The sequence below is a fragment of the Apiospora kogelbergensis genome (genome assembly GCF_038363985.1).
Source record: "Apiospora kogelbergensis strain CBS 113332 chromosome Unknown utg000003l_segment0_segment0, whole genome shotgun sequence".
Classification (NCBI taxonomy): Eukaryota; Fungi; Ascomycota; class Sordariomycetes; order Amphisphaeriales; family Apiosporaceae; genus Apiospora; species Apiospora kogelbergensis.
The window spans coordinates 3,783,601-3,810,801 of NW_027117420.1; the positions used below are offsets into that span (position 1 = coordinate 3,783,601).

A 27,201-nucleotide genomic window follows, 5' to 3' on the forward strand; every position below is an offset into this window, starting at 1 on the left:
TCCAAGAATGCGGTGCCACTGTTGGTTTCGACGTTGTGCGTGCTGCCTCCATCACCGGACACCAAACAGCAGCCCCCTTCTTTCCCAAGTCTCAGCACACTTGTCGCCAGTACGAAGCCAACTTCGGTCCTCTGGATAGCCACCCGGTTTCTGTGGTTAATATATCGACAAGCTAGATAGTGACTGCCAAAAGCGAGTTCGAGCACTGATGATTGGGGCCATCCTAATGTGTCCGAGGGAGTCATATTGTAAATTCTAAACTCACGGCTTGTCAAAACACAGTTGCAAACTTGTGAGATACTATAAGAGTTGAAAGCCAACTTTGCCTGTCTACAGCCTTTCTGTTATGACCGTGGTTTATTTTCTTGACGAAGATGTCGTTTATCCAAATCCCGTGGAGGACATGGCATGATCAACAAATTCTCGATGAAGCGTGGAGATGAAGACTTGGGAGCAATAATTGTGACATAGTCTACCTGAAGTAGACACTTTTTATAGTCAATGCAATTATAGCGCCGACAGATATGTTTCTCTCTGGCGCAGCAAGCCTGAAATAAGTTCCTAGCGTATGGCTGCAAGACCTGTTACAAGAAGACTCCAAGAGAGAATTGTTCCTAAGCCGACGCTTTTCCCACTGGGGTTTTACGTCGCAGTCATGTATACACTCCTTTCCTTTGTTCGGTAGCTTCTGTCCCCTTACGGGTCCTGACATTGAATACACCACAACTACACACAAGGAACACTCCGAACTGTCCCGCTATACGATGACTGCTATGTTGCGGGACCAACTGATCCTTCAGACCAAGCTCATACCAGAAAAAAGAGACCGCGCGAGACATATATCTATCAAAATGTGAGCTGTGCATTGAAAAGATGTATATAGTAAGATAATAGAAAATCTGGCATGTATGAGTATACGATACGGCGCACTAGTGGTTTAGTGGTAAAATCCATCGTTGCCATCGATGGGCCCCGCGTTCGATTCGCGGCTAGTGCAGTGAAGATCTTCTTTTTGTTTTTATTTTTGTCGCATCCTCTTAAAACCGCATTCGAGGCGTTCGGGGCATCTTTCGTCTTCTAGCGATGACGGGGAGGAAGAAGACGTTGAGCAGACAGCCAGTAATTCAACGTATGACCCCTTTTTCTTTGTTTTCGCACGGACCATACATGAAACAACCTAGGCGAAAATCGAAACCATCAACCACATGAGCCGCATTTACGCAATCCAGTAGCCAACCTTTCCCAAAGCCACATTCGAGGACATAAGCACAATCGGGATTGGACAAGCTCCAAAGAAACGTGCTGAGAAATAAATCCAGAAGAGCTCAGTTCCTTGCAATTGAGAACCCATCGACGCGCTAACCAAGAGCATGGCCAACGCACCCCCACCAACCATGCGCGCCTGGGCCGTGACCCAGAATGGCCTGCAACTAGATCCGCAGCGCCCGTCGCCCGCGCCATCAGCATCCGCCATCACGGGCAGCAGCCTGCTTCTGCGCGTGCGCTACGCGGGCCTCAACCCGGCGGACCTAGCTCTCATGGCCACGTTCCCGTCCTGGCTCCCCTGGCGCCGCAACCCGATCGCGGGGCTCGACTTCGTCGGCGAGGTGGTGGCCGCCGGGCCGCAAGCGCCGCCGGCGCTGGCGGTACCAGGGACGCTCGTCTGCGGCGCGCTGGGGGTGCGGCAGGCCTTCTTCGGGGCGGGCACGTTGGCCGAGGCGTTGGTGGTGCCCGCGGAGCTGGTCGCCGCGGTACCGCAACGGTTCTTGGCGTCCTCGACACGGGGAGGCGGCGGCGATCTAAGGGCTGCGGTGGGCTTGGGTATCACGGGTCAGACGGCGGCATTGGTGGTGAGAGAGGCTGAGGCGCGCGGGACGGGGAGGATTGCGGATTGGGCCGGCGTGAGAGTGCTGGTGAATGGTGCCAGTGGTGGTGTCGGATCGATCCTGACACATGTTCTCAAAGCTAGGGGTGCGCATGTGGCGGGTGTCTGCTCAGGGGCAAACGAGGAAATGGTGCGCAAGTTGGGCGCCGACGAGGTAAGTTCCCTTGGCCTAACAAACACTAGTCTCGGAGCAGTGAGGGATGCTTTTTTTGGCCTAATTCGGAATCTGACACGAGATGCAGGTGATTGACTACACGGCACATCAAGATGTCTATGGCTTCATTGCGGAATCCATAAGGGACGGGCAGCAGTTCGATTTGGTAGTCGACTGCGTGGGCGACGACAGCTTATTTACCCGAAGCACGGGCTATCTCAAGCCTGAGGGGCGATTCCTCTGCATTACCGGAGGGAAGTCTCAGGGTGTATATCCGTTCCTCATGCATCAGATCCGACCTGTCCTGCTTGGACGCACGCCCCGTAGCTTCAAGATCCTCGGGATGGGGCCTTCGGGGGCGGGCGCCCGAGAGGTGGCGGGCTGGGCCGAGAAGGGCGAGCTCAAAGAGATCGCCATTGACTCCGAGTTCAAGATGGACGAGGTCATTCAAGCGTACGAGAAGGTGGCTTCGAAGAGGGCTAAGGGCAAGGTGGTGATTAGGATAAGCGAGTGAGGGCAAGAGGAGATAAGTAGTGCCTGCGACGGGGAACTCCAGGAGAGAAACCCCCATAAACCCATGCGCAGATATAATTACTCGACAAATCATCAGTTCGCCAAGAGAGGCCGTTTTGGCCGGCAGGCATTGCATTGGTACGCTGCCACCCCTTTTTCGGATGAACTCGACGCGAACTTGCAGCTTTGTCATCCATTGATACTGGGAAGTCAACGCACGTAACGACGAACAACGCATTGATGCCAGCTTCATCTCTTCAAATGGCCATTTGAGCAACCGGTGGCCGATGAGTCCACTGACTGGCCGTCACGTGCATGGTGTTGCTCCTCCATGGAATGACCTCGAGTTCATCAAACAGTTGAAGCACACGGAACCAGACGAAATTGCAGCGTGCAAGCAATTCCAGCCCCAAAACTACGGCCATGAGTCGCGCAAGTGTTTGGGCGCCCCAGTTTCGATCCCGCTGCCTGCTGAAGCGGGATTGAGTGCAGAACCTTACCTTGTTGTTGCTTTAACGGATCAAGCCTTTCTGGCATCCTCGGCAACGGAACTTGACGCTGTCGCCTGTCGCCGTTGCTGGAACGGACCATGGGGCCTCCAACTGCCCCTCCTCTTAGCCAACTTGGCATTTGATGCTTATATGAACCCAATCTTCAACTCGATCTGATGGGATTCATCCAAGGCAGGGACGGAAACATGAGGTCAGCCCGACTGCCCGGCTTCCATTCCATCATCGCCACGAAATGACTCGGGCGCGGTTCCATGTCTTCTGTGTAGGCACGCTCTAGGCCATTCCCAGCGGCGAGTTGCACCAATGCTTCAGCCATGATTTGCGGCCGATGATACCTGCAATTCCGGAAGTACTCGATGGCAATACCAATTGGTGGTCGGCATCTTGATCTGTTTCTATCTATCAATCAAATGTAACCCAGACATCATAGCTACTCCTCTTAATGTTTCTTCAGTCGTTAGCTCGTTTCTTGTCGATGCCTCTGCACGCGACCCAGCGTGGGGTTGCATGCCAAGCAGATTCTGGTGGACAATTTGTAACACCATCTGCCATCTCGAGCCCCTCGATTCCAATTTCCACTTTCCACTTTCCTACTGGGGAGACGTCTCCGTCCGACCGCCACACGCGACCCGCGTCCCTCTGCTGCATCGGGCGGCCGAAATGGGCGAGAATTTGCCATTTTTAGCCCTTGGGCGAATGGGCCAGGCCCCGGAACGCCCAAGAGCTACCGGGCGATCCCACAGCTTGGCCGCAAGCTGAAGCTCGCCAAGCCTGCTAGCCCTCCGTCAGTCGCGACATTCGATGGCCACCCCCGAAACACCAGCAGGGAGGCAGGCCTGGGAGGCCATGTTTGTTCCAACTTGGCTTCGAGCACAAGCATTTGGCTGGACTGTGTTGCCGAAAGTATCGCTGTTGCAGTAGGATCGGGGCTTCGACTTATTCCAATGCGATCCATATTAAAGAAGCTTGGTATATCTTCTTTCTCGTCTGCTGTTTCTCTCTCTCTCTCAGTATCTCTGGCAGTTCTACATCCTCATCTTCTTTACTCCTTTTCCGTATAATTATTCGGCTTGAACGACAAAGTGCACCGGTGCATTGTTTCTATTCTTACTTAATTCTTTCAGATCTGGTCATCTGTGTCTCCCACCTTTACCTAATCAACCACCCCAATACCATCACATCCTCTATTACACCCGTCAACTTTCCAACATGTACGCCAGAACCGCTTTCGCCATGGTCTTCGCGACCCTCGCCACCTTCGCCGCTGCCGCGCCCTTGAACATCAACCTGGGTGCCTACTCGCCTGCCCTGGTAGTCGGTGATGGTGCGCTCACTTTCGAAGGCGCAGAGGCGAAGAAAGAAGGAGCTGCTGCTGCCGGCACAGGCATCGTCAGCGAATAGAGTGGCCGAGTAAGCCAGTATGCGCCATGCGCAAGGTAAGAACCAGCCAACAGTACATCGCACGTCCTGAAGCTATCAAGATTGCTAACATGCATTTCTACTTGATAGACCAGAAAACCCTCATCTGTCGATCACCTTGAAGCCTCCAGTCGCTTCCATCATTGCCCACCGCAATGTTGAAACGCCGAGGGCAACGGTCCTGGTGGGGGCTTCGCTTACACTTGCCTCTCCAATTGTTTCTTGAGAGAGAGGGCTCGGCATATACGCAGATACACATATGTAATAGAGAAAAGATGAGAGATACCTTTGTTGATAGCATTCATTTGCTATCATCAATCCGGGGCGAGATGATACCCAATACCATTTGATCGGTGTTAGTCGGAGAAGGGAAGATCACCAGCTGAAAAAAAAGCCTGGTTGGCTGGTGCTTGTTTTTTTTCCTTTTTCTCAAGCCCCACACCTACCAAGTGCCAAGAATAGAAATTCGTTCCAAGCCGTTTCATCCGCCATCTCTGACCGTCACCAGATTCCGAAACGAGATCTGCTCCTCTTGCCCTCGTGAGTGCAGTCAATTGGCTAGCTTTGGTTAAGTGTAGTTCTCGTCTGTACACGCAGGTAACACATCGAGGATACGTGATAGTATGATTGGTAGCGTCACATTTTTGTATCTAGGTAGAGTACGTACACGTAGTCGATATTCCCAATTGCGAGCCGGAATATGTGGTAGTCGTAGGTAGACATGATCATTTCTTGTGCTTCACAATCTCCGACGGGTCCCTCTTGGCCTCTTCTTTGGTGACGGCCTTGAAGCTCACCACGGACGCCTCCCGGCCGCCCACCACGGACTGCACGACGGCGCGGTACTCGCCGTCCTCGCGCAGGTCCTTGAGCGTGACCTCGCGCGTGCGCGCCAGGCTCTCGATCTCGTCGAGCCGGTCGAGCGTGGCCTGCAGCTGCTCGTCGAAGCCCGGGCGTTCACACACGTCGCGCATGGCGTTCTGCATGGCCACCGAGTCGGCCTGCACCATGCCCATCGAGTCGATGTTGAAGATGTTCATGTGGTCGTGCGTCTTGATCCAGTCCGGGTTCGTCATGATCTCCCGCGCCTCGTACAGCGGGATCTGCGGAAGCCGCCCGTCGTTGTCGTTGGGCGTGTGCGCCCCCGCCGCCCGCATCGCCTTCTCCTTCTGCACCAGCGCACGCGCCAGGAGCATCGCCGACGACGCGATGTCCTGCGAATCCTCTGCCCCCGGATCCAGGTCCCCGCCCAGGATCCAGCACTGGCTCATCAGCCAGCGCCGCTCGCGGTCGCAGATGGTCTCGCACGCCTCCAGCATGTCGGGCGAGCGCGCGACGCGTGTTAGGTGCCGCAGCCGGCCGCCGATCTTATCATAGACCTGATGCAGGACGGGCGACGGCACGTCCTCGCCGAGGCTCTTGGCACGGAACTCGCGTAGGGCCTGGATGGCGACGCTCTTGGGGATGTCGCGCACGGGGGTGACGCGCATGCGCGTCGCCTCCCACATGAGCCGCTCCGTGATCCAGTACTCATCGCTGTTGAAGACGACGGTGACCAAATTGCTCGCGGCCCACATCTCGGCGCGCTGCTGGACCAGCTCCAGCAGGTCCTGGCCGTCCTCGTCGTCGCGGATGAGGTGGGCGCCCGTGATGATGAGGACGAGCGGTTTGCCAACCTTCTCCTTGCGCGTTAGCGCGATCTTCTCCATCTTGTTGAAGGCGCGCTCGATGTCCAGCAGCGCCGTCGTGTCGCGGGGCCCCTTGAAGCTGAACAGCCCGCCAATAGAGTCCTCGTGGAACTCGAAGTCGAGGGCCTTGCCCAGGCGCACGCGGAAGATCTCGGGGTCGCCGTGGGCCTCGAGCATGGCAACCCCCTCGCCGCCGATCTTGCGCATGGCCTTTAGCAACATGGACGTCTTGCCCGTGCCCTTTTCACCCGTGATCAGGTGATACTGGCCCCGGATAGTGCCGTCCACTATCCGATCGATGATGGCCTGCTCGTCGCGCGGGATCCAGTCGTTGTCCTCGAAGTCGACTGTCATGAGCTCCGAGTGCGGGCTGTTGGGATCGATGTGCCGGCTCATGGCTGCCAGCTCCACGCTCGAATACCCGACCGCAAACGCGTTCTCCATCTTGCGCAGCACCAGCCGCTTGTAGTAGGCATGGTAAGAGTAGCCTGCCAGCCCCAGCACGAAGATGGACCCGAACGCCGTCGCGCTGCCCTCGATCATCTTGAAGAGCGCGGCGCGCCAGCTGGGTTCGTTCTCCCCAGCATCTCGGTATCCGCTACCAGAATTACTCCTGCCAGAGTTGCCTCCGGAATTACCGCCCTTCTTCGATTGCCACGAGGACTCGGCATTTTCAACCGTTTCCCGCACAAGTATAGAGGCACGTGATGGCTCTCCGAAGGCCTTCCGAGGCAGCACCAGCAGCCGCGCCTGTAGGTTTATTAGCTAGACCATTTGGGAAACTGCAATCAATGCGAACACACTGGGCGTTGTCGTGATAGGCGGCCAAATCTACTCATCGAGCATTCTTGTGATGTGACGCGAGTGACTGGGTGTTTGGATGAAGGGGTGAGATTTTGGGGGAAAGAGTGCTGGCGAAAAGGTCAGCTGGAGGCCAGCTGGGCATTTATTGTTGCAATCTGGCAACGCGCTGTCAGCCACGCTTGGCGGTCCCTTGGCGGTCTTTGGCGGGGCTGCCGCACGGTTGTCAGCTTGTCTGTTTGCTGGCGTCTTGGCTAACCGCAGATCGCACGAGGACGGCTTCTTCTATACTCTGCCAGACCTGACCAACACCACAGGTCCGCTCAAGCTGGGGGCTGGAATGGATCCAGGCCCGATCCGAGGGGAAGACGGTCGCAGAAAATGAACGGGGTTGCAAGAGGGCGGAATTCAGCATGCGAGACGGGAGGGCCGGCATGAGCTGTTTAATTACCTGTTTACTCATGTCGGCACTGAAAGGCCGTGGAATTGGTGATGGCATGTTGAACTGAGTTGCCAGGTACATGAACACTGGCTCATCAATGACGTAGGGCCTGGAACATCAAGTTCTTGTATGGACCAACGCGCGTTCACAATTCCGGGCAGCATCATGATACTGTTCCAAAAAGAACCGAAAAATCCCATCATTGCTTTCTCGACACGTTTTACCTCTCCTACTTGGAATCTACCGCTTCGCTCCGATCCGCATCGCAAAGGCGTCTTAGTTGCGCAACCACTGAAAGCACATCACCTACAGCACTGGTTAGTGGGGGAACCCCGCACCAAGATCAACCGCCCATCATGCCCAATTCATTGGACATCCAACTGCAAAACCAAAGCACCTCGGCCGAGATCTATGCCTACGTAACGGGCATCTCTCTCCAGCAGCATGCCGGGTCGCGGGTCATCATCAAGTCGGACGGACAGTCGCTGTACTTCCCCGCCAACCCACCCAAGATCCTGCAGCCGCTCGCCGAGGACTGCGCCATCCCCCCTCGGCGCCCCCGGCGGCCCGCCCGTGACGGTGCGCTGCCCCCAAATGGCCGGCGGCCGCATTTGGTTCAGCCGCGACGCCAAGCTGACCTTCCTGCTGAACCCGGGCGGACCTCCCGGCGCCGCCCTCGTCGAGCCGAGCGTGCTCAACCCCACCGACGCCAACGCCGGCGTCGATTTCACCTTTGCCGAGTTCACCCTCAACAGCCACCAGCTGTTCGCCAACATCAGCTACGTCGACTTCGTCTCGCGCCTGCCCATTGCGCTGTCGCTCCAGGACGGTGCTTGCATTCAGCACGTCTCGGGCATGGCGGCTGACGGCATGGCACGCCTATGCGACGGTTTGCGAGAACAGGCGGGGCGCGATGGTCGGCCGTGGGAGAAACTCATCGTGCCGGACAAGAAAGGGGGTCCATCGCCATTGCGGGTGCTCAGCCCGACCCACGGCGGTGCCGCCGGTGCCAACTTCAGCGGGTACTACGAACCGTTGGTGGAGGAGGTGTGGCAGAAATACCACGAGACGCGCGGCACCGCGCGGCTGAAGATCAACACGCAAGCCGCCCCGGGCGTCGTCGAGGGCGCGGTGAACGACAAAGGCGAACTGGTGGTGGGCGGCGAGGTGTTCGGCAAGCCGAACACGGCCGACATCCTGGGCTGCAACAGCGGGCCCTTCACGACGGGGCCGTCGCCCACGCGCAACGCCATCATCCCGCGCCTGGCGGCCGGGTTCCTGCGTTCCAGCCTCGCGGACCACGCGGAGCACCCGTCGCCGCCCGAGACGCACTACCGGCGCGACCCGACGAACCACTACGCGCGCCTGCTGCACGAGGTCAACCTCGACGGGAAGGGGTACGCGTTCGCCTACGACGACGTGCAGCCCGACGGCGGTGCGGACCGGTCTGGTAAGGTCAACTCGGGGGACCCCAAGCTGTTTGTCGTCACGGTTGGCGGTGGGAATGCGTACGCAGGAGATACAATGCCTGTGTAAATGGAAATTCTAGTCATTTGATGTTGTCACTTCAGGTAGATACCAGGTTAACTTAGAAGAATGGGCAAGCCAGAAACATCACCGTTAGTGGAAGTACTATTAAACAGATATTTAGAGTTAAACAGTAGCCATGGCACATATAAACACCTTTAGATACCCTGAAGGACGGACTGATTACAAAATATAATTCCCAGGAATCGCCAAAACTGGGTGTTGGCACTCCAATAATCACCAATATTCCAATTAGAGCGAAATGAAACTAGATGGCCTTTTGTTATTCATACTCTACGTGATTGGTAGTGAGGACAGCTACTTATATCGTGCAGCAGTCCCAGCTAGAAAGAACATGGCGAAAATGATGCCGATGCCACAGAACCATGTCATGCTCCTTACCAGGGCCCACCGGGGGTTATCCTGCAACACGACGTAAACGAGGTTATACACGACGCGGCTTGCTAGGTAGAGTAACGATAAGATGTTGGCCGCGACGGGGTCTACACCTTGCATGTTGACGGCAGCCACGGCCGCGGCGTAGAAGGCGAGAGTCTCGAGCCCATTGGCGAAGGCGGCTTCAGCACGTAGGATGCGGGCTTTGGTCTGCAACGCAGCACAGAGTCAGTATACTAAGGAAAAGCAAGACACCCAAGTGTTGGTTATCCTAAGCAAAGAGAGGAAGAAAACCCACCCTGTCATCGAGGTCATCCGCCTTGAGGATGGCGGGCTGGTATCGTCGCGGGTCGGCAGGGTCCAGGTACTTCAGACCCAGGGAGAAGCTGTAGAGCTTCGGCAAAAAAGAGCAGCACGAAGGCGGCGGGAACCTGTTGGGACGGGCTTGTTAGTACCGCTGTACGCAAGAAGCGGCACCGGGGAAGGCAGTTTCCCTACTGTGAAGAAAGTGAAGTTCTGGTCGAAGCCACCCATAGTCACGGTTGGCAGAGCTGAGTTGAGTAGTGAGGATGAGTTAAGGGATGGTGGCTGATTGGACGAGCTTGTCAATATATCTTGGCAGATTTCATGTTAATGTAAAGTGTTGGATGTAGAGTTGAAGTTGCTTTAAACGTTGTTGTGGCGCGCGTCTAGTATCATGAAACACGGGGCTGTATCGGACCGGATCGGGGGTGGGCCGTATCCGAGCAAAGCACCCACTCTCCCGAATGACCAGATAAGACATTACAGCATAGAAGAAATTCAGGATTTGGTTTTTTATTATAAAGTCTATACTACTTGGTTTTACTAACGGACCGTACTCTAGAAGCCAAACGCAAAGAGCAGGTTACTAGTCAAGAGGAAGATGGTGTATAGCTTTAGACAGACAGCAGACGAAGCACCAGCATTTTTCACTGCTGAAGTCGTGGGTTGGGCCTTTTCTAGATATTAGCTTCAATTCCTATGTGGGATATTCAATTCAATGAGTTACTAACGCTATTGGTGGAGGAGACAATCGCAGAGGAGCTGGGCGATGTAATAACCGTCGAGGAGGTGATTTCAGGCGATACGGTGGTTGGGCCGGCTGCAATGGGAGATGACGTGGCGGACATCACGTCGCTATTGGATGATGGGCGAACAGAACTAGTTGACGTGCCGTTGAGTGCTGTTGTTGAGAGAGGGGGCACTGCGCCAGAGGCCTTTGCAGCGGGGATCGCGAGCGGCACATCGGTGGTCTTTTTTGTGTCAGGGGTGGTGGACAGCCCGCACGAACTCGCCGGATTCGTGAGGGCGCCGCTGTAGTACACCCAGATACCATAGTTGTCAGGGCCGGCACATGAAAGGCAGACGGCGTAATCGGTCAAGAACGTCTTGTCGTCACAAGGGTCCGAACCCCGAGCGGCAATGATGGATTGGCCTAGTCGACATAGTTCAGATCCGGTACCCGAGTCTCTTTCCAGCACGGCAATAGCTTACCGCAGTTGTCATGGCAATTGTATGCTGGTGTGCCATACGCAGGCATCTGCCGGCGCTTTGCGAGATGCGCTGCCAGTTCGTTGCTGTGCACATACAAGCCATCGGCAATGGCCACAGCGGCAAGAGAAGAGAGAACCAGAGCTTTGATAGCAGACATCGTGGGACGTATGGTGTAAGAGGCGACCTCGTGTGCGAGACTGGCAGTGCAAGTAACAAGCTGGCGAGACTCAAGAGAGGGCGTGATCAAGACAAGACGTCCTTCCCGCGTGTCATTTGTTAACGAAAACCGGATTGAGGGGTGATTGGTAGTTATAACTATTAGCCACCGTTGCGGTACAGATCCGAATGTGAACGATAGCCTAGAGCACATGCATACGTGGAGCCTTTCCCTTTTGGGGGGACGAGGTCCGTTCAAAAGCAGTTCGGCTGTACGCCATCTTGCTCAAAAGAGCGCATAACCTGGATGGGAATAGGGTGGCCAACTGCTCACCATCATCTGGTGGTCCCCCGATCCTCCTAGGACTTGGCCTTGATGGCAGGGTTGCTGCTAGCACGGCCGTCTGCATCCCCTCGCTTGTTAGTCTGGGCCAGCCGGCAGGGTGGCATTGCAAGTAGTTGGTGTGCGGAGAACCGGACCCGGGTTCCGCGGCATCTGCGAGTAGGTAGTCGCAAGTCGACTTTAGCATGTTAAAACAGAGTTTTCTCCTTCATCAATGGGGCTCGGGAGAGGTCGACGTGATCTTGGGCCGATGGTCGGACCCGGACGTACTAGGGTCTGACGATGATGAGCCAATGCAACGTGGTGCTCAGTTGGGGCCGGGGATGCGTCGTTGTCTCTCGGATCAAAAGTGGAACAGCTGATTTGGGTGAGGCCATTGATTGGACCAGCAATATAGTGTTCCCCCCTTTTCTATAGTCCATCTGATAAGATGGTTTTGATAAAATGGCTTGGCATTACCCTTCCCTAGCTTTCCCGGGGATCAGGGTTCCAACTCCCGAATTTATCATGGCGCTAACACAAATGGTCCAAGGCCGTTCTCTCTCTTTCGACTGCTATGTTCGATCCAACGAATAGTCGTTTTGGTTTGAGCTCAAGCGCCTCGTCATTTGGAGGGAATCGTTTTCGAATAACGAATATAGTCGTCAAGACGCAGGAATACTCAGCATAGATAAATCCGATGAACCTGGGGGCGTCACAGGGCTATAACAAAGCGTGAACAATTAGGAACTGCCATGGACTTTAGCCGAGGGCTGATAGCCCGCTCCAACACTATCAATGTTCAATATAGAGTCTATCGACCGTTGGTCACGAGTCCGGAGTGGATAGTCGTACGAGAAAGGAGAATGCTACCCATCAAGCCATCTTGGCATGTGATAACTAGTGTATGGTGGTTGTAACGTCGGTAGAGGATAGCTCGAGCAAGTAGGCTTGCTTTACGTTACGTTTACCAATGGCAAATGCGGCCCTCGAACTTCTTCATTACCCCTCTCGCCCACCTACATAATGCTACAGTTAATGCTAGCCTTGCCATAAAATCCCGTTAGCCTCTCAACTCACCGCTGTCATTCGAAGTCGTTGTAAGCCAATACTCACGTATTCCACCACGATCCTGTCAGTCCTTGCAATTGCCTGTCTAAGACGGACCATGGTTCAGAAGGTCCACGGCCAGGGTGCTGAAGGTACCGAGATGGGTCCCGTCGCCTTTCTATGGCCCAACGACCGTCCCTGGAGCGCAGCTGCCGATAACATCAGTCCCTGTGGCAGCGCGTCAGGTGTGACGAACCGGACGACATTTCCTCTGTGTAAGTGATAGGTTCAGTATCAACGTATGTGCCAAACACCAACTTCTAACACGAATCACAGCCCAGGGCGAGGTTGCCTTGTCCATCGCTGACGAGGCATATCAGGTGGCGTTCAAGATCGCTTACGACAATGGCAAGTTCATACCATATGAATATACCAGCTATGAGTCTGTTGCTAATGAATAGAACAACAGAACCTCGTGCGCAGGGCGACTTCACCCAGCAAGTTGTTAGTAACGTCGCCAATATCGAGCCTGGCCACCAGTGTTACAAAATTGCCCCCATCCCTGAGACCGTCAAGGCCGGGACCAACGCCACCATCCAGCTCGAGTACTGGGCGTCTGGTGCGAAAGAGCAAGGCGGTGCGAAGCAGAGCTTCTTCGCTTGCGCTGATGTCGTACGTCTCCCTAGTAAACCAACCCATCAGTACGCTGCCATGGGCTATATGCTGACAACAGACACCACTTGTGAACAGACGTTCGTCGAAGCCAAGGACTTCACGCTAAGCGTGCCTTGCTTCAACGTGACCACTTCCGACTTCAGACTACCCGGGCCCTCGGGAACTGCGCAGCCCAAGACACCATCTGGTGAGGATGGTGCTGGCTCTTCGCCTGGCACTTCCTCCTCCTCAGGAAGCGGGCTCACGAGTGGAGAGAAGGCTGGCATTGCCGTGGGTACCGTACTTGGCTCCTTCGGTGTCGTTGGCATACTGGCGTTCATGCTCCTGCGCAAGAAGAGAGCCCAGCCGGTTGACGTGGAGAGTCCAGCAAGTGCGGCTCCCCATAAGAGGGTCAACGACGCCATGTCCGAACGCTCTGCCTGATACGTAAACCAATAGGTTGTCTACTTCAGAGACGTGCTCTACCGGGGAGATCTTTTCCTCTTTTCTTCTTTTCGGTTTAATGTAAAGTCGTCAACCCAACAGAAACGAAACCTTATAAAATATGACTTTCAATGAGCGCACACAACTAAGTGGCCATTATACCCAACGGCCTGGCTGGGGATATCTTTGATGTAGCAATTCAGAGGTCAGATGTAGATTCCATTTACGTCTGTCTACCTCCGAGTCGGTTGTAATCTCGTCATAGCCAGAAGTAGACTGATGGTTGAAGATTTTAGGATTTCAAGGTCTACACTGGGAGGATATGTTCAGTGCATTTCTACCTTTTCTGTCTAATTTAGCGCTTGATAGGCATGCTGCGACAAAAATATACAAATGTCTCAACCAAACGTCCAAGTCACGCACTATCGAATGGGATGAACTGCTCTTGCATTCTTTGTACCTCCCCAGAGCTCTCTGAGCCTCTTGATGCATTCCTCAACTGTCCGAATCCGGCGAACAGTGTCTCCTCGACGACCAGTTCTTGGTGATCATTATAGTGATCCCAGAGGCTGTTTACAGGCCTCGGACAAATATCGAGCCGACCCGCTGACTAGAACTTGTCATGCCGCCCCAGGTTTGCGATGCTAGTAGAAAAAGACACGCAGTCGAAGAACTCACAGACCATAGGATGAAGATGACGAACTTTATGTAATGAAAATGGACAAAACCGGTAGTATTGGTTGCAACCACGTACATTGAGAAGCGCATAAATCTAAGTCTGACGCCCATTAGACTTCATGTCAGCGTGGCCAATGACGAAGAGAACGATGGCCGTTCGCTTGGTGCCAACTCGGCTACTCTTTCTGGAGATCGTCCACTTGCTGCCTGGTCGTAAGATAACGTTGTCCTTGTATGGTGCGAACACACCCCAATCTATTGGTTTCGGCCAGAATCGCCGATTATCAACATCTCCCGTCGTCAAAAAACATGTAAGACAAGGTGTTGTTTGCATGGATATTCTGACGTATGGAGGTCGACTTCGCGTCCGCCACCTAGACAGGCATCGCGCTGTAGAGTTGCTCCTGCTGCCCCTACTATAATGGAAACGTGCTTGTCTTGTTCGCGGTGATGAACTGGAGATAACAGAAGACGAAGTGAAGTCTGCAAAAAGAAATATGCCACGACGAAGCTAGCGTCTGGTGCTGCACGCAGCGTCTAGCCAACATCAATGCCAAGCAAGACCCCGGGAAAGTGAAATTCCGTGGTCACTTTAGCATTTGCCGTAGACCGTTTCCGTTATATCACAGCTGGCCTAAGAGGTAGGGAACAGGGAGATCCTCCGCCTTCAACGAGGCAGGATGCATCGTCAGGGATAACACCAGGGATGATGTGGATCCCTTGATCCCCGCCCATGTTCTTTCGGCCGATATTTGCCATGTACACGGGCTTCAGGTCCGCAACCGGGCTAGCAGACCAAACGCGTCTGTGCTTCGAGGTGCTTCGAGGGACACAGTAGGGGTAGAGCTCCCGGGCGGCATCCCTGTCGAGGGCTGGACCAGCCCCAGGGTCGTATTGCAAACCAACGGGGGCAACCCTCCGGCTGATCATGTCGTGAACCAGGTAGTGAGGTTGTATCCTGATGGCTGATCTTGGGCTTCCATATGAAAATCCTTCGGTCATTCCACGTCCGCCGGGTTGGACACTAATAGGTCGGTGTACAAAACCAGGTTACTTTGGCGATAACCCAGTCGGCCGAGACGGTCGTCGCTCATGCCAATAGTCACATAGCACTTAGAGTTTGACATTCCCCTTTTGGCCAAGCCCCAGCCGCCTTCTGTCAGTTGCATAGTTCCTGGTGATGCTGATGCTGATAATCATGATGTGTGCATCAGCGACCCACGCACTCTGTGGAATGCTTACTAGTCTCTAAAATCCTCCGAGTACTATAACGCTAAAGATAGACGTCTCGTCGTTCGGGTTACTGCGAGCGAGGGGACAGGCCCCGTGGGGTAATGCAACGCCAGGAGATAACGACTCGTTGTGTTCGAGATTGTTGTCGTCTTCCTCTGCTCTCATCTTAGCACTGTCGCAGGCCCTTGGTGGTAGGACCTCGAGGTTATTAATGATAGTTGTCTTATTATTCTCGCTCCACCTCTGATACAGCTCTCTCGGGCTTTCCTGTTGATTTCATTTCCCTTAGTCTCGCAGGGGCAACTGCTGGCCTAGAATCGTGATTCTGGTGGTTTCAGTACCCATCCCGACGCCAATCACCCGGGCGATCGTCACTTCTTCTACAGGGGCTTACGTTGCCCGGCTACAGGGGGTAGGTCACCACAAGCCTGATTAACCAATCGAAGGCCACTTGCCACCCCGGGCTACCCGCCAACTCTCGGCGTATGCATGGATCCGCATCACAAGAGGGGGCAGCCATATAATCACCATAAAGAGTTCTGATCCTTATCGGAGAAGGCAGAGACCACCCTGTGAGCGGCAAGCGGCAGCGAGGACAGGCTGTTAGTAGATAGACCGCTCCTATCAACCGGTGTCGTTTAGACCTACTTCATTAGGCGTAGCGGGCCCCGCGGCGTGACCAGGTCGTCACTCGTAAGGCGACTGGTCACTTATTTCGGCCACTTTCTCGCTCGAGCCCCTTACTTGAAGCACACCGTGAGTGGGAATGTAACAAGAGGGATAGATAAGTAGTAAGACAAACAACTCTTGCAAAAGTGGTCACAGGAACATGGCTGTATAGACGTGCGAAGAACGTAGAGCAGGGGGCCTAAAGAGGGCTGGCTGATAATACTTGCTTTTGGCGTGCAACATCATTCCTTGGCACGACTTGTATAGGAATCCCGTGAAAGTTTGGATTTTAACTTCACAGAAAAGTAAATCTCAAGTGTATCGGGACGGGATACAACGACACAAGATGCAATAAGGTTTGAATGGTTTTGACATTGACGTACTGTGAAAACCCGCCCCCGCCATGATCTAATGTAGTCTATAGTCTATGCCATATGAAACTGGTACCATTTGCATTCAAATGTTCTGCTGGTATTAAGGATATCACCAAGGTGGAGGAGCAACCGGTCATGTACGCGAGTCTCTAAGGTGTAATGTGAATGTAAATGTGAGTAGTGGTTGTGGTGCTTATCAGCTCCCATCGCATCCTCCCATCCAGCAATTGTCGATCTCCCTGCACACGTCACTGGTCGGAGTCCAGTAATGGTCAGATCCTATCACCGACCCGCCGCTCTGTGCCGAGCTTTCGTAATCGTTTTCATGTTCGTTGATCTCGATGGCGTTCGTGGTTTCGTAGCTTCCGTCTTCTTCGCCGTCTTCGTCGGATGTCGTCGTCGTATCGATAGTAAACTCGTCGAAGAGCACTAGATCCTCGAGCTTCGAAGCTAGGACCTGCGCTCTTGCGGCACCCACGTCAACGACGGCGAGGTCAAAGTTGACAATGACCTGCGCTTGCATCGGCTGTACTGCTGTGGGGAAGGCCGCCCCCTTTTTTCGAGAGGCGAGGCCGAGCTGTAGTGGTGTTCACCACGCTCCTGAAATAGTTTCAAGATCTTCCGCGCCTTGGAAGTTCGGACAAGGCGGCTTTGAGAGCCACGCACAGAAGGCCCTGTGCAATAGGTAGGGCTATCACGTGTGAAAGGTACACATCCTGGAAAAAGCACATACAAAGGTCGAAATAGAACCGATTTTCACGCCTTTCGCTCTTGGTTGTGCTGTTTCGGGTGTTGGCTGTCGCCGATGGTCCCAGCTCTCCTGCAATGGTGCTGCATAGCTGTATGTACCCAGCACAGGCGAAATTGGAGAAGGGCTTTCCGGGGTAGTCGAGGTGGTGCTGGAGCACGATGTGCTTCATCTGGATGATAGAGGCCTCGTAGATGGCACCGGGGGAGCTGTCGGCCGAGGTGAAGACCCGCAGCTTCTGGTCTCGCTGTGGGCCTTGGAGAAAGGGGCGGAAGAGGGTGAGGATGATGGTGTGCAGATACATGCTGTTGCCATCTGGGGTTAGATATACGTATTTGAGAACAGAGAGTCATGAAGGCGCTGAAGCTGTGTTGAGGCTTACTGAAAAATAAGAGTGTCGGTCGGCGTGTTCTGTTCGCGTCTTTTGAGCTCCGGCTTGAGCGTTGCTGCCCATTCGAGAAGCTTATGGTATTTGCTTTCCGCAAAGGCGAGAGATACCCGTTCGATCAGGGGTTCCTCCTGGTTGATGAAGTACACGGCTGCGATCTCCTGTGCTAGGACCCAAAGCGTACATAAGGCTGGAAATGCGCACCCCATCCAGGATGGGGGAGAATGGGGAGGCCACTCGAGCCCTAACGACCATTCGCGTCCGTCCTCGGGAAGACCACCGGGGATTGGTAGGATCGGAGGATAGTTGATAGCTTTATCTTCGTAGAGGAGAGTACGCAGGCTGCAGGGAATTTAGCATTGGATCGGTGTCCAACAGGGATGGGTTTTACGGCACACACTACACACCTCAACCAGCTGTATAAGCCCCAAGCCACCTGTGCCGATGCGATTTTCATTTTTGGAGACATGTTATGAAAATGAGTTCGGTTAGGCCCCTCGTTGGCAACACCAAATAGCTTCATTCGTTCGCCCATTTTGCGGCCAAGCTGCTGCGTTTCGAATGCCAAGTCCTCTCGACACTGCAACGTACACAACATGCTGAATACGGCGAGGGCAGAGGAGTTAGGAAGAAGTTCCGACATGCGCTCCGCCTTGTAGAGCATCTCTGCTTCCTGGAAGAACGCATGACCCAGAGCCAGAGCCCTCGAGTCGATGGCAGAGCTTGTGTACTATAAGTCAGCAGACATGGTCAGTCACCTTCGTAACATGTAGGGGGGCTTCGGAATGGCGACTTACGCAGGCCTGTGATAATAGAGAGCTGACGAGAAATGGGCTACAAAACGTCATTTCCCTGTTGACCAGATCATGGAGGAAGAGGTCAGCATCGAAAAACCCGTAATAAGGGTGGTCGACCTCCAAGTAGGAGGATATCACGGTGGCAGCAAAGTTGTTGCTTATGGGTACGCTCGTCCAGTAGTCGATCTGCACATGGCGCAGCCGCTCATCGATGTATGTCGGGGTTGTTCCTGGTCCCGCCGATCGTAGTCGTGCAGCTAAGACTGCTGTCAAGTTACTCAAGGGATGAGTCGACTCGGGTTGCGTTTGGAAGAAACTGGTTGGGCTGCTCGAGCCCGGCCCTCCAAAGTTCAAAAGGGGTTGGTCAAGTCCGGAGGCGGAAGCTGACACGGCGAAACGCGGGCGAGGGTTGACGGTGGCGAGCGGTATTGGTGGAAGAGCAGGGTAAGCTATCTCGTAACGAGCAGTCACTTCATCAAACTCGAGCTCGACCCGCGACTGGGAATGAAGGCTTCCAGCTACGCTTGCGTCGGTTGATGGCCGTCTCTCTCGCATCACAACATCGGCGTCACCCCTGGCACTGGCGAGGTAGGCCAGGGGCTCGGGTGCTGCTTTGAGATCGCGCAGAACCTGGATGATGTTTTCTTCGGGGGTTGAGGATAGCAAGTTGACCAGCTCACGGTGGCTATCGAGAGAAGACTGCAGGTCCTGTACTCGTTGCCGCAGCCGCTCTCCGGATGAGTTGTAGCGGCAGGGCAGCAGCTTTCTCGTGCATTTGGTACAGGACGGTCGCTTGGCGTCGCACTAATGCCAAGGTTGTAAGATCTACTCCAGGGTGCCCCGGGACTTTGGAGATGCCAGATGGAAGCTACTTACAGCAGTCTTTCTGGTGCGGCAGGCCTCACAAGCGATTTTGGGCGCTGGCTTTTTCTTGAGATGGGGTGGTGTTGTCGGTTCGGAAGGCCTTGAGCCAGAGGCAGGACGTGGTGCAAGAGTCTTGTACGACATGGTGTCTTTTTTTCTCTCCGCTGTAGATCAGATCCCCCTGAAAGTCAAATGATGTTCGCGGCTTGGGAAGAACGAGCAACTGACCTTGGCATCCACCGATGGCTAAACAGATCATACGTATTCCACCTCAAGCAACAAGGCTGAATTGTCAAGAAGCTGATCATTCATCAGGTGAAGCCACTCTTGCCACTACCAAGGCTCGTCAAGGCTCATCAAGGCTCAGGGGGATGGGCCAGACTATATAATCCGGATGCGTGTTTCATTCCGGGCACTACTGGGGATGGTAGTTGGACCAAAGTACGACGTTGCATTCGGTGATGTCGATGGTGATTGAGGAGGAGAAGCCAAGGGTGTAGGCTCATTTCCATGGTCTTGGAAGTCTGTATTTGGATTCCTGATGAACAACTGGAAGCTGAAGAGCGGGTGGTCAGTTCAGTCATCTATCTTCGATCCGCCCCCCTAGACAGTCCTCCTCATCCAGCTAATGAGACATCGCACGGTGGGGCTAGTAAACTCTAGCCTTTCTTTTTGTTTTGTTTTCCTCTCTCTCTCTCCCTCTCGGACAAGTGGTAATATGGACGGAAGAAGTCAAAAAGGAGGCAGGACTGCCGACCAGCTGGCAAGGGGCGGGCCTCTTTGCCGAAATTCTGCAGAGCGACTTGACGTGTGATCAGCGACCAGCTATGCGACGACCTAATGCACCTAAAGTGATCTACCTCGCCGGGGTGGGTTGGCGCGTCCTTGTTTGACTATCAACATGTATGTATGTCAACATGTATGTATGTATTCAACTTCGTAAAGGGAGAAGAAGAAGCAAAAAAAAGCAAAGAAAAGACGGGGGAAGAGGAGGGAGCAAGAGAGGGTGGAGATCATGTTTTCGTATACATACACGTATTCCCTTCATTTCTCGCCAGGACTATAGCGGCACGTGGTGGTTATGCTGACTGATTGGTGCCAAAGCCACCCAATCCTTACTAGTCGCACTGGCTGTCAAGGGGGCACAGAAGCAATACAGGGGTTTGGCAGGGGGCTTGCAGGGGCGTAGCAGCAAATCAACGCTGCTAACGCCCGTCATGTTAACTGCTGTCAGTGCTGTCAAATCTATCGACCCTGCCCAGTGCCTGCCATGGACGAGCAACCCTGTTGAAATCAGTCAGCGCTAGATCATCATAATGATATGATATATGATTTTCGTTTTTTGCTTTTTCCTGGTCCTATGCCTGGCCAGTGGCGTTTTCAACGTTGGTAGCGAGTGCATGGCATCGATCGACATGCTTTGGAACATTAGGATACATAACTCGGGAAATGTGCAGCTTTAGGATGTGTATTCATCCTGCAAGCCGTCTGCCTAGAAGCCCGAGTCTGCAGCGGGAGAGGCGCCTGGTTCCGCGACCCGCCCAGCATCTCATATCTCACATCGTACTCTGCCTCACCTCGTCATTCTTCTCTGCCAAGCCAGCCCAGTTATGAAAACTAGTGCTGAACTAGAGTGTAGAAGACGAATCCAACAAGACGCTTCCTTGCGGCGCTCGAGACTGTTACTGTTGGCAAGTAGTGCTCAGCCGCGCCCTATCAGCCCTACATGGCATGCCACCCAGGGGAGTAATAGCCAGGTATGGCGTATGGGGCAATTTAAATAGCTCCATCCCCCGACTCAACTGTTTCTAATAGCTGAGTCTCGATATGCTCTTAACATAAGTCAGCTATGGTTGAGCTAAGTCCGATAGCACTGTGGGTGGCTTGGCGTGTCTACGCCTGTTGCCTGTGGAGGAGCCCTCTTGTACCTCCTGCCTCCCGGCGTAATTACCGGCCCTGTAAAAGTCGCCGTGTACCGGATCTCAGAATGGCGGGTGCCAGTGACGTTATCCATCACGAAATACCTACCCAGCCAGCCCCAGCTCTAGCCCCCTTCCTTACCAGGCTTTGGTGGACATCTTTACGCGGAGGACTCCGTAGCCAATGATAGAGACCCGTAGCACAGACCAAAGACAGGGGATGGAGCAACTATTCGTGTGCCAGCCTATCGCGCTTCTGGCGGAAACGCAACAAGGCATAATGATGTAAGTGAGCCCAGACTTGCCCCGGGAAATGGGTGAGTCGTAACCGGGTATCAACCGTGTTACGAATCCACGCGTCGGTTTCTGTAGAAGGGCGGAGGATGGCTTGAAATAGATTAGAGGGCCTGAATCGATGAGGGCAATCCTCCTACATCACCCTGGAATCACCAAGACACTACGGCTCCTTCTTCCAGTCCAAGATATACTGGGGTGGTTGTACCTGCAAACGAATGCGATAGATCAGACGGCGAGGCCAGTAGTGTGTGGCAGAGTACCCTATTGGATCTGCGGCTCAGCCGTCATTGCAGTCGCCGTTGAAGCGATGGTCGGCCGGAGACCTCCTGAAGCGGCCTGGCCACGCAGAAAACGAGCAGCCCTTCAACCCACATGAGTCAACTCTCTGACCATTTGATGCACGGTACTAATGGCTCCAGGCAACCAACCGTAAGAGTGGACTTGGTACCTGTTTACGGAATAGCCCCAGACAAGGCCTGGCCTGTCAGTAAAGAACAGAGACACAGCGTAGACGTCCTATGCCATTGCTGGCGGCCTTCGCATAGAATCGCTTATGACAAGTTGGAAGCGAGGCCAAGCGTGCCGTATTTGCATGATACCGGTGTTTACTGGAGGGGATAGGGGAGTGATATCGATTTGGTGAGTGCCCCTTGGGGTTAGCATGTGTGCTTTGACATACATAGTAGCCAGACCACCTCGGGGCTCACCTCTCTGCATCTAACTGCACATTTTGCACATCCTTGCAGTAGAGCGGATCAAACAAGCATTGGCTGCTGCGACACTATAACATACATAGACCTTTCAGCTGCACCAAAGGCGCCCTCCACGGCCGGCTGCATGGTCTGACCGTCACGTGGATCTTGGTTGACGGGAATATTGTGCGATCGTGTCATTGGGCCCCCCTCCATGTAACCCCAAACTGCTACGCCGGCATCTTGCTTTGGTTAAGCCGGGCTCCTGGGGAGTTTCATGGCATAAGACATGGCATATGTAAAGGCATCTGAAGTCAAAAACTTGGGGCGTATGGCAGGAAGTGGACCTTACATACATAAGTGCCCCCGGACTCGAGCCCCCACCACTGCCTGTCACATAGGAAGTGGACCAACTCAAGCCCTCCACTTGAATCAGGTGGCGGATCAGTGTTTCACCAGTCGCACTACGGTACAGATTGTCCACGAGTTCCGCACGAGGAGAATGCTAGAATGTCATGATACCAACGCCGTGGACGCTGCCATTGTGTCTTGGCGCTGGAAGCTGCCGGGGGCCGGGAGCCGGGGGACGGGGACGCCAGCCGAAACGGCGCACCTGTCCAAGTAAGGCACCTATGTAAATCCACCGCCAAATAGGCTTTCCGCCCGCTTTAGGTCTGGCCCAATGGATCATCATTGAGATTGGAAATCGGTAAGCTCGGTGAGATAACGGACACCCGCTCCACTCACAAACCCGCAATCCCCATAAACGCAGATGGCGCCAGGACCGGCTCAATCAGATTGTCCCGCGGAGAAACTCTGATGATGCTGTGGGCTCGACTTCCGGGCAAAGCAAAGACAGAACAACGTGAGTCGGATCCAACATACTTGTAAAGAAGAATCGCTCTTCGGTCTTTTGTATGCAAGAGCCATTCCGCTTTTGGAGAAACCATCTGGCCACGGGATCTTGTCGATCATATCCAAGCAATCGAACGATTCCCCACCTTGTCGACGCCTTTTGTGGTAGCTCCCGGGATCTAGAGCGCTCTACGCATACATTTCAACTAGATGGCCAGCTGCCGGGAACTAGCAATGACTGCATACCTGGGCCAGCCCCTCACCACGCACGGCCTGACTGCTGGCGCCATGTCTGTCGATTGCGTGCAGAAGCGAACAAGGTCTCGTCCTACTTCTGCGGGCGAGCCCATCGACACCTCCGTTTTTGTCGACATGAATAGTGATGATACAGATCCAAGCCCCGTGGATATTAATTCGTTCATCGATCAATTCGACGCTGTAAGAAATGACAACAGACCACACAGAATGAAGCTGAAGCAAAGCTCGGGCCTCTGCAAGTACGATATCGCAATGCGCATTTTTGTCCGAGGGGCTCCAGGATGATGTGGTCCGAGGTAGGCTGAAGTGCATCGCTTGTCACCGCCTCGAAGCCCAACGGCACATATACATACATGCAGAACCCCGCCGCGGGCTGTCTGGGCCGCCCGTGTTAAAAATGACGGAAGAGTCTACCAGGTTCGGAGAAGGGAAATGCTAGATCTACTATCCCCGATGTGCGTCTAAACCTATTTTGCCTTGTTAGCACCAATGCCGTACGGGTAACACTTGGGATTTAGCTGTTGTAGGAAATTAATATACCGATCTTGGACTTCACCGACCCGTTGATCCCATAGAAATCGTTGGCAGGACATGGTAGCTGTAACGCATAATCGAGACAGTAGGTGTAGCACTTCTCTTGTAGAACCGAGCATGTTATCTCTACAGCTCTCGCTTGGCATCTTTGTTGGCGTAGAACTTGTCCAAGCCGCAGGTGCATCCATTGGTCTGGCAGTCCCCAATATGCTTCTTTGGCCGTACGACAATCCCTTCTGGCTTTGGTGTTCCCACAAGCGGCCGAGATGTTGGAAAAGCCCAAATGGAAGGCCAAAAAGGATCGTCAAGTTCGGGTTCTTGTTCCAGTTCCGTTGCCATTTGCTTGACCGCCGCGGCGTTGCATGTGATGCTGGTGAGGCCTGACGTCCACCCATAGGTGAACACAGACCTGCCTGGGTTAAGTTGTTCGGCCAACACTCGTTTGCTTGCGTCCGTGAGAGGCTGCTGGCAATTGTTCTCGCTCTGGTCGACAGTACGGATTGGTAGCCTAAGACTGAATGGTACCTCATATATCGACAGGTGTTGTAGTTCTGTGACTAACTCCCGTTGCAGCATATCACCCATCCCCTCATCGCCCAGGATCACGCGGGCCCTTGCCTTCTCCGCAGGTGTCCCCATGGTGCTGACAATATGCCTGAGCGTGTCTGCTGCCTCTGTAACACAGACCAATTGATGCCCCCCTAGGGTAGGATACAGGTGAGTCGGAAGAAAATGCTCCTTTTTCTCCTGTTCCCAGTGCGCAACATGGTGCCGATTGTACCAACCTTGTCTTGGGACAACAGTGTGGGAGAAATCCGATGCGAGCGCCACAAGAACTGAGGTGTCGATATTCAAGACCTCCGTGAAGAACGAAGATGGCCTCGGAAACATGGCCTCCATTAGACCTATACTGAAGCTAGGCGCAGGAGACAGCGCAGCACTGCACAGTATAGTGACCCCAGTCTTACGACAGAGTTGAAGCAACTTGTCGACCTGAACATTTTCATCTTCAGACACCCGAGGAAGAATGATGTAGACCTTCGGCTGTTTCGTACGGATACGGTGGTTCGATGCTGCGTGTGTCAGATCCTTGGCTATCTTCAGTAGAGGGATGTCAAGATCTGCAGTCTCGTCGTCGAATGGATCATCATCGTCGTCGTCACTATCCCCCGCAGTAGACTGCCTCCTTGGCAAGGTCATATATGAGTTTCCGGTTAGTCATAGTCGAGACTTTGTACCAAGCCATGCCGCCATCGGTAATCACGTCGACTGTGATATGGCGTAGTTTGGAGCTGGACTGGGTTCCCAACGAAGGCATGATCCGGGTCCCAGGTGCTAGTGCAGGCTTGCCAACAGGATCTATACAGATTTTGCACCTGATGTCCACTATATCTCTGGACCGTTTCGCCATCTCCCAGATGGCCTCGTAGAATGGGAGATTGGCGCCACTCAGACCATTGACGTCCTGGGCCCCGGGGTCGTCGACCTGGCGTATTTGCTGTATTTTTCTCTCCAGAACCCGGGCATCCGATTGAACATCTGAACCCAGTGAACCCAGCCTGGAATGCAGCTGCATCGTTGTGCCGACCCGGGTGTTGCGCACATGGTTCGCGAACTGCTCAAGTTCGGACTGCAGTCTCCTAGCTCTTTGGAATAGGTCTTGATGTGATGCGTCCATTGCCACACCGGAAATCTCCTGTGCCTTACGCCTCGCGCCTTGCGCCTTTTGAAATCCAATGCATACACTTTTGATCCTGGAGATGGTGTCAGATTATGGAGAGACAGGCTAGAACAGGTCCAGGAGTAAGAATAACAAGATTAGGACGGATTTGGGACTTCGAAACGAGGGAATGAAAAGAATCCAGGTATTCGAGCATCGGCAGGCGCATCGGCAGGTGCATCGCAATGTGCATTCTATTTTGACTCAATGTGCCTTGTGATGGTGGAGCCCTGGAGCTCCAGCCGCTGGAACTGATTTTCCGTCTACCCCCGGTAAGAGTAGTTAGCTACCATTGCCTGCTAAAGTTAGCGACTAGGATGGGCGAGCTTTCGTCGGTGCATTGCTAGAATGGTAGTGTTGTCACGATCGAAGAGGTGATATGTTTAATATATCTAGACACGAGACACTGAAAAGTAGCTGCCCGTAGCATTACTCTTGACTGCCTATGTTGCTGATTGTGCTGTCCCGATTGCGTCCTGCGTGCCCGGCCTTTTCGCGCTGCAGGCAGCTGGTAGAGACATCCGGCTGCCGAGAACTGCCTCGGCCAAGCCCCTGCAAACACCGGCCTCGACGAACGCTCAAGGCCAGCCTAGGAATTGTCCCGACCCGGATGGCCTTCAACCTTTGATATGGCTGGATTGATACAGTCGCTGATGTGGCGCCATTGAACTGTATCATCCCGGGGGACTCTAAGGAGAGACCGGGGTCAATCCATGTAATTCATATTAGATAACGCCACAGCCGCTTCGGTTGACACATTACTACGGGTATGTTATTACAGACATTGGCTTGTGCGTTATATATGCTGGGGAAATTATCTCGACGATAAGTAGAGAAGCCTCTGCGCGTTGTCGAGTTGTGTAACCCAGGCCGGTAACTGGTATACAATACCTTCAAGCGTTCAATGGATTGTCATGTATATGTCTGTCTTTTGCGAAGCATGAAATCTGATTACTTATCTCAGCACGCCATTTTGGGACACGTAATACGCGCCTTCAGTATGGAGAGGTTTCGGCCCCCATTCATCGGGGGCCACCTCGGGCCGTAGCCTCAGATCGTCGGCTTCGATCTTGTGGTGGGGGAGACCCGTATCGAACCAAGCATTTTATCAGAGAGTGATAAAGCGCAATTGCCGCATAACAAATGCAAAATTAGGAATGATATACGACCTATTCCGCTCAATCGCCTCGCCTTAGTGAACAACCTTGTCGGTCAGCTATAGACTGTTCCCGGCAACCTAATATGCACGACATGGAGAACTTAGGGATGGACCCGAATGTAGACTAGGGTCCTGGCCGAGTCTATTCAGACCTTGATGCATGCTCCCTTATTTAGAACCGCTAGATTCTAACAGTTCTATACTGTACTGGCAATGGAGTGCTCATCGCAGATCTCGTGCTAGCCGTGCACAGCTGATGTTTGAACATAGAGCCAAGCAGTACCAGATTAACGCCATCTGCGGGGTGTTTTCTGCCAAACACGGGATGACACCCACCTGCCTCGTTCGTGTCGTGTGGTGTAACACGTGGGATTGGCTAGATGTATGTGATGAGTTACCTGCATCTTTCCATCTAAGGTATCTATATCTATTTGAAAATCCTCGTACTTGTATGTCTGCTTCGAATGACCTCAAGATATACTACTAGCAAATGGAGAATACCAGTCGAGCACGTGACGTCGTCTTGAACAATTGCGAC

At 53.7% G+C, this 27,201-nt stretch overlaps 9 protein-coding genes across 9 annotated transcripts; 4 read left to right on the forward strand and 5 right to left on the reverse strand.

The window, feature by feature from the left end:
* Positions 1–1,394: 1,394 nt before the first annotated feature.
* Positions 1,395–2,553, forward strand: PG998_005970 (uncharacterized protein; the record flags this gene model as incomplete). The annotated part of the gene is made up of 2 exons (XM_066872788.1): positions 1,395–2,039; positions 2,128–2,553. 2 exons carry the CDS (start codon positions 1,395–1,397, stop codon positions 2,551–2,553), a joined length of 1,071 nt encoding a protein of 356 aa, XP_066732885.1.
* Positions 2,554–4,273: 1,720 nt separating this feature from the next.
* PG998_005971 (uncharacterized protein) lies at positions 4,274–4,465 on the forward strand (the record flags this gene model as incomplete). The annotated part of the gene is made up of 1 exon (XM_066872789.1): positions 4,274–4,465. The coding sequence occupies one exon, from the start codon at positions 4,274–4,276 to the stop codon at positions 4,463–4,465; it is 192 nt and encodes a 63-aa protein (XP_066732886.1).
* A 743-nt stretch (positions 4,466–5,208) lies between these two features.
* On the reverse strand, positions 5,209–6,714 carry PG998_005972 (uncharacterized protein; the record flags this gene model as incomplete). Its single annotated transcript, XM_066872790.1, has 1 exon — positions 5,209–6,714. One exon carries the CDS (start codon positions 6,712–6,714, stop codon positions 5,209–5,211), a length of 1,506 nt encoding a protein of 501 aa, XP_066732887.1.
* A 1,056-nt stretch (positions 6,715–7,770) lies between these two features.
* Positions 7,771–8,950, forward strand: PG998_005973 (Glucan endo-1-3-beta-glucosidase; the record flags this gene model as incomplete). Its single annotated transcript, XM_066872791.1, has 2 exons — positions 7,771–7,901; positions 7,936–8,950. 2 exons carry the CDS (start codon positions 7,771–7,773, stop codon positions 8,948–8,950), a joined length of 1,146 nt encoding a protein of 381 aa, XP_066732888.1.
* A 309-nt stretch (positions 8,951–9,259) lies between these two features.
* Positions 9,260–9,871, reverse strand: PG998_005974 (uncharacterized protein; the record flags this gene model as incomplete). Its single annotated transcript, XM_066872792.1, has 3 exons — positions 9,260–9,547; positions 9,636–9,768; positions 9,801–9,871. The coding sequence occupies 3 exons, from the start codon at positions 9,869–9,871 to the stop codon at positions 9,260–9,262; spliced, it is 492 nt and encodes a 163-aa protein (XP_066732889.1).
* A 2,627-nt stretch (positions 9,872–12,498) lies between these two features.
* PG998_005975 (GPI anchored protein) lies at positions 12,499–13,478 on the forward strand (the record flags this gene model as incomplete). The annotated part of the gene is made up of 3 exons (XM_066872793.1): positions 12,499–12,655; positions 12,717–12,792; positions 12,842–13,478. The coding sequence occupies 3 exons, from the start codon at positions 12,499–12,501 to the stop codon at positions 13,476–13,478; spliced, it is 870 nt and encodes a 289-aa protein (XP_066732890.1).
* A 1,296-nt stretch (positions 13,479–14,774) lies between these two features.
* On the reverse strand, positions 14,775–15,086 carry PG998_005976 (uncharacterized protein; the record flags this gene model as incomplete). The annotated part of the gene is made up of 1 exon (XM_066872794.1): positions 14,775–15,086. The coding sequence occupies one exon, from the start codon at positions 15,084–15,086 to the stop codon at positions 14,775–14,777; it is 312 nt and encodes a 103-aa protein (XP_066732891.1).
* Positions 15,087–16,628: 1,542 nt separating this feature from the next.
* On the reverse strand, positions 16,629–19,373 carry PG998_005977 (uncharacterized protein; the record flags this gene model as incomplete). Its single annotated transcript, XM_066872795.1, has 7 exons — positions 16,629–17,009; positions 17,099–17,106; positions 17,166–17,485; positions 17,563–17,910; positions 17,976–18,298; positions 18,366–19,169; positions 19,242–19,373. 7 exons carry the CDS (start codon positions 19,371–19,373, stop codon positions 16,629–16,631), a joined length of 2,316 nt encoding a protein of 771 aa, XP_066732892.1.
* Positions 19,374–23,910: 4,537 nt separating this feature from the next.
* On the reverse strand, positions 23,911–25,462 carry PG998_005978 (uncharacterized protein; the record flags this gene model as incomplete). Its single annotated transcript, XM_066872796.1, has 2 exons — positions 23,911–24,970; positions 25,023–25,462. 2 exons carry the CDS (start codon positions 25,460–25,462, stop codon positions 23,911–23,913), a joined length of 1,500 nt encoding a protein of 499 aa, XP_066732893.1.
* Between the last annotated feature and the right edge of the window lie 1,739 nt (positions 25,463–27,201).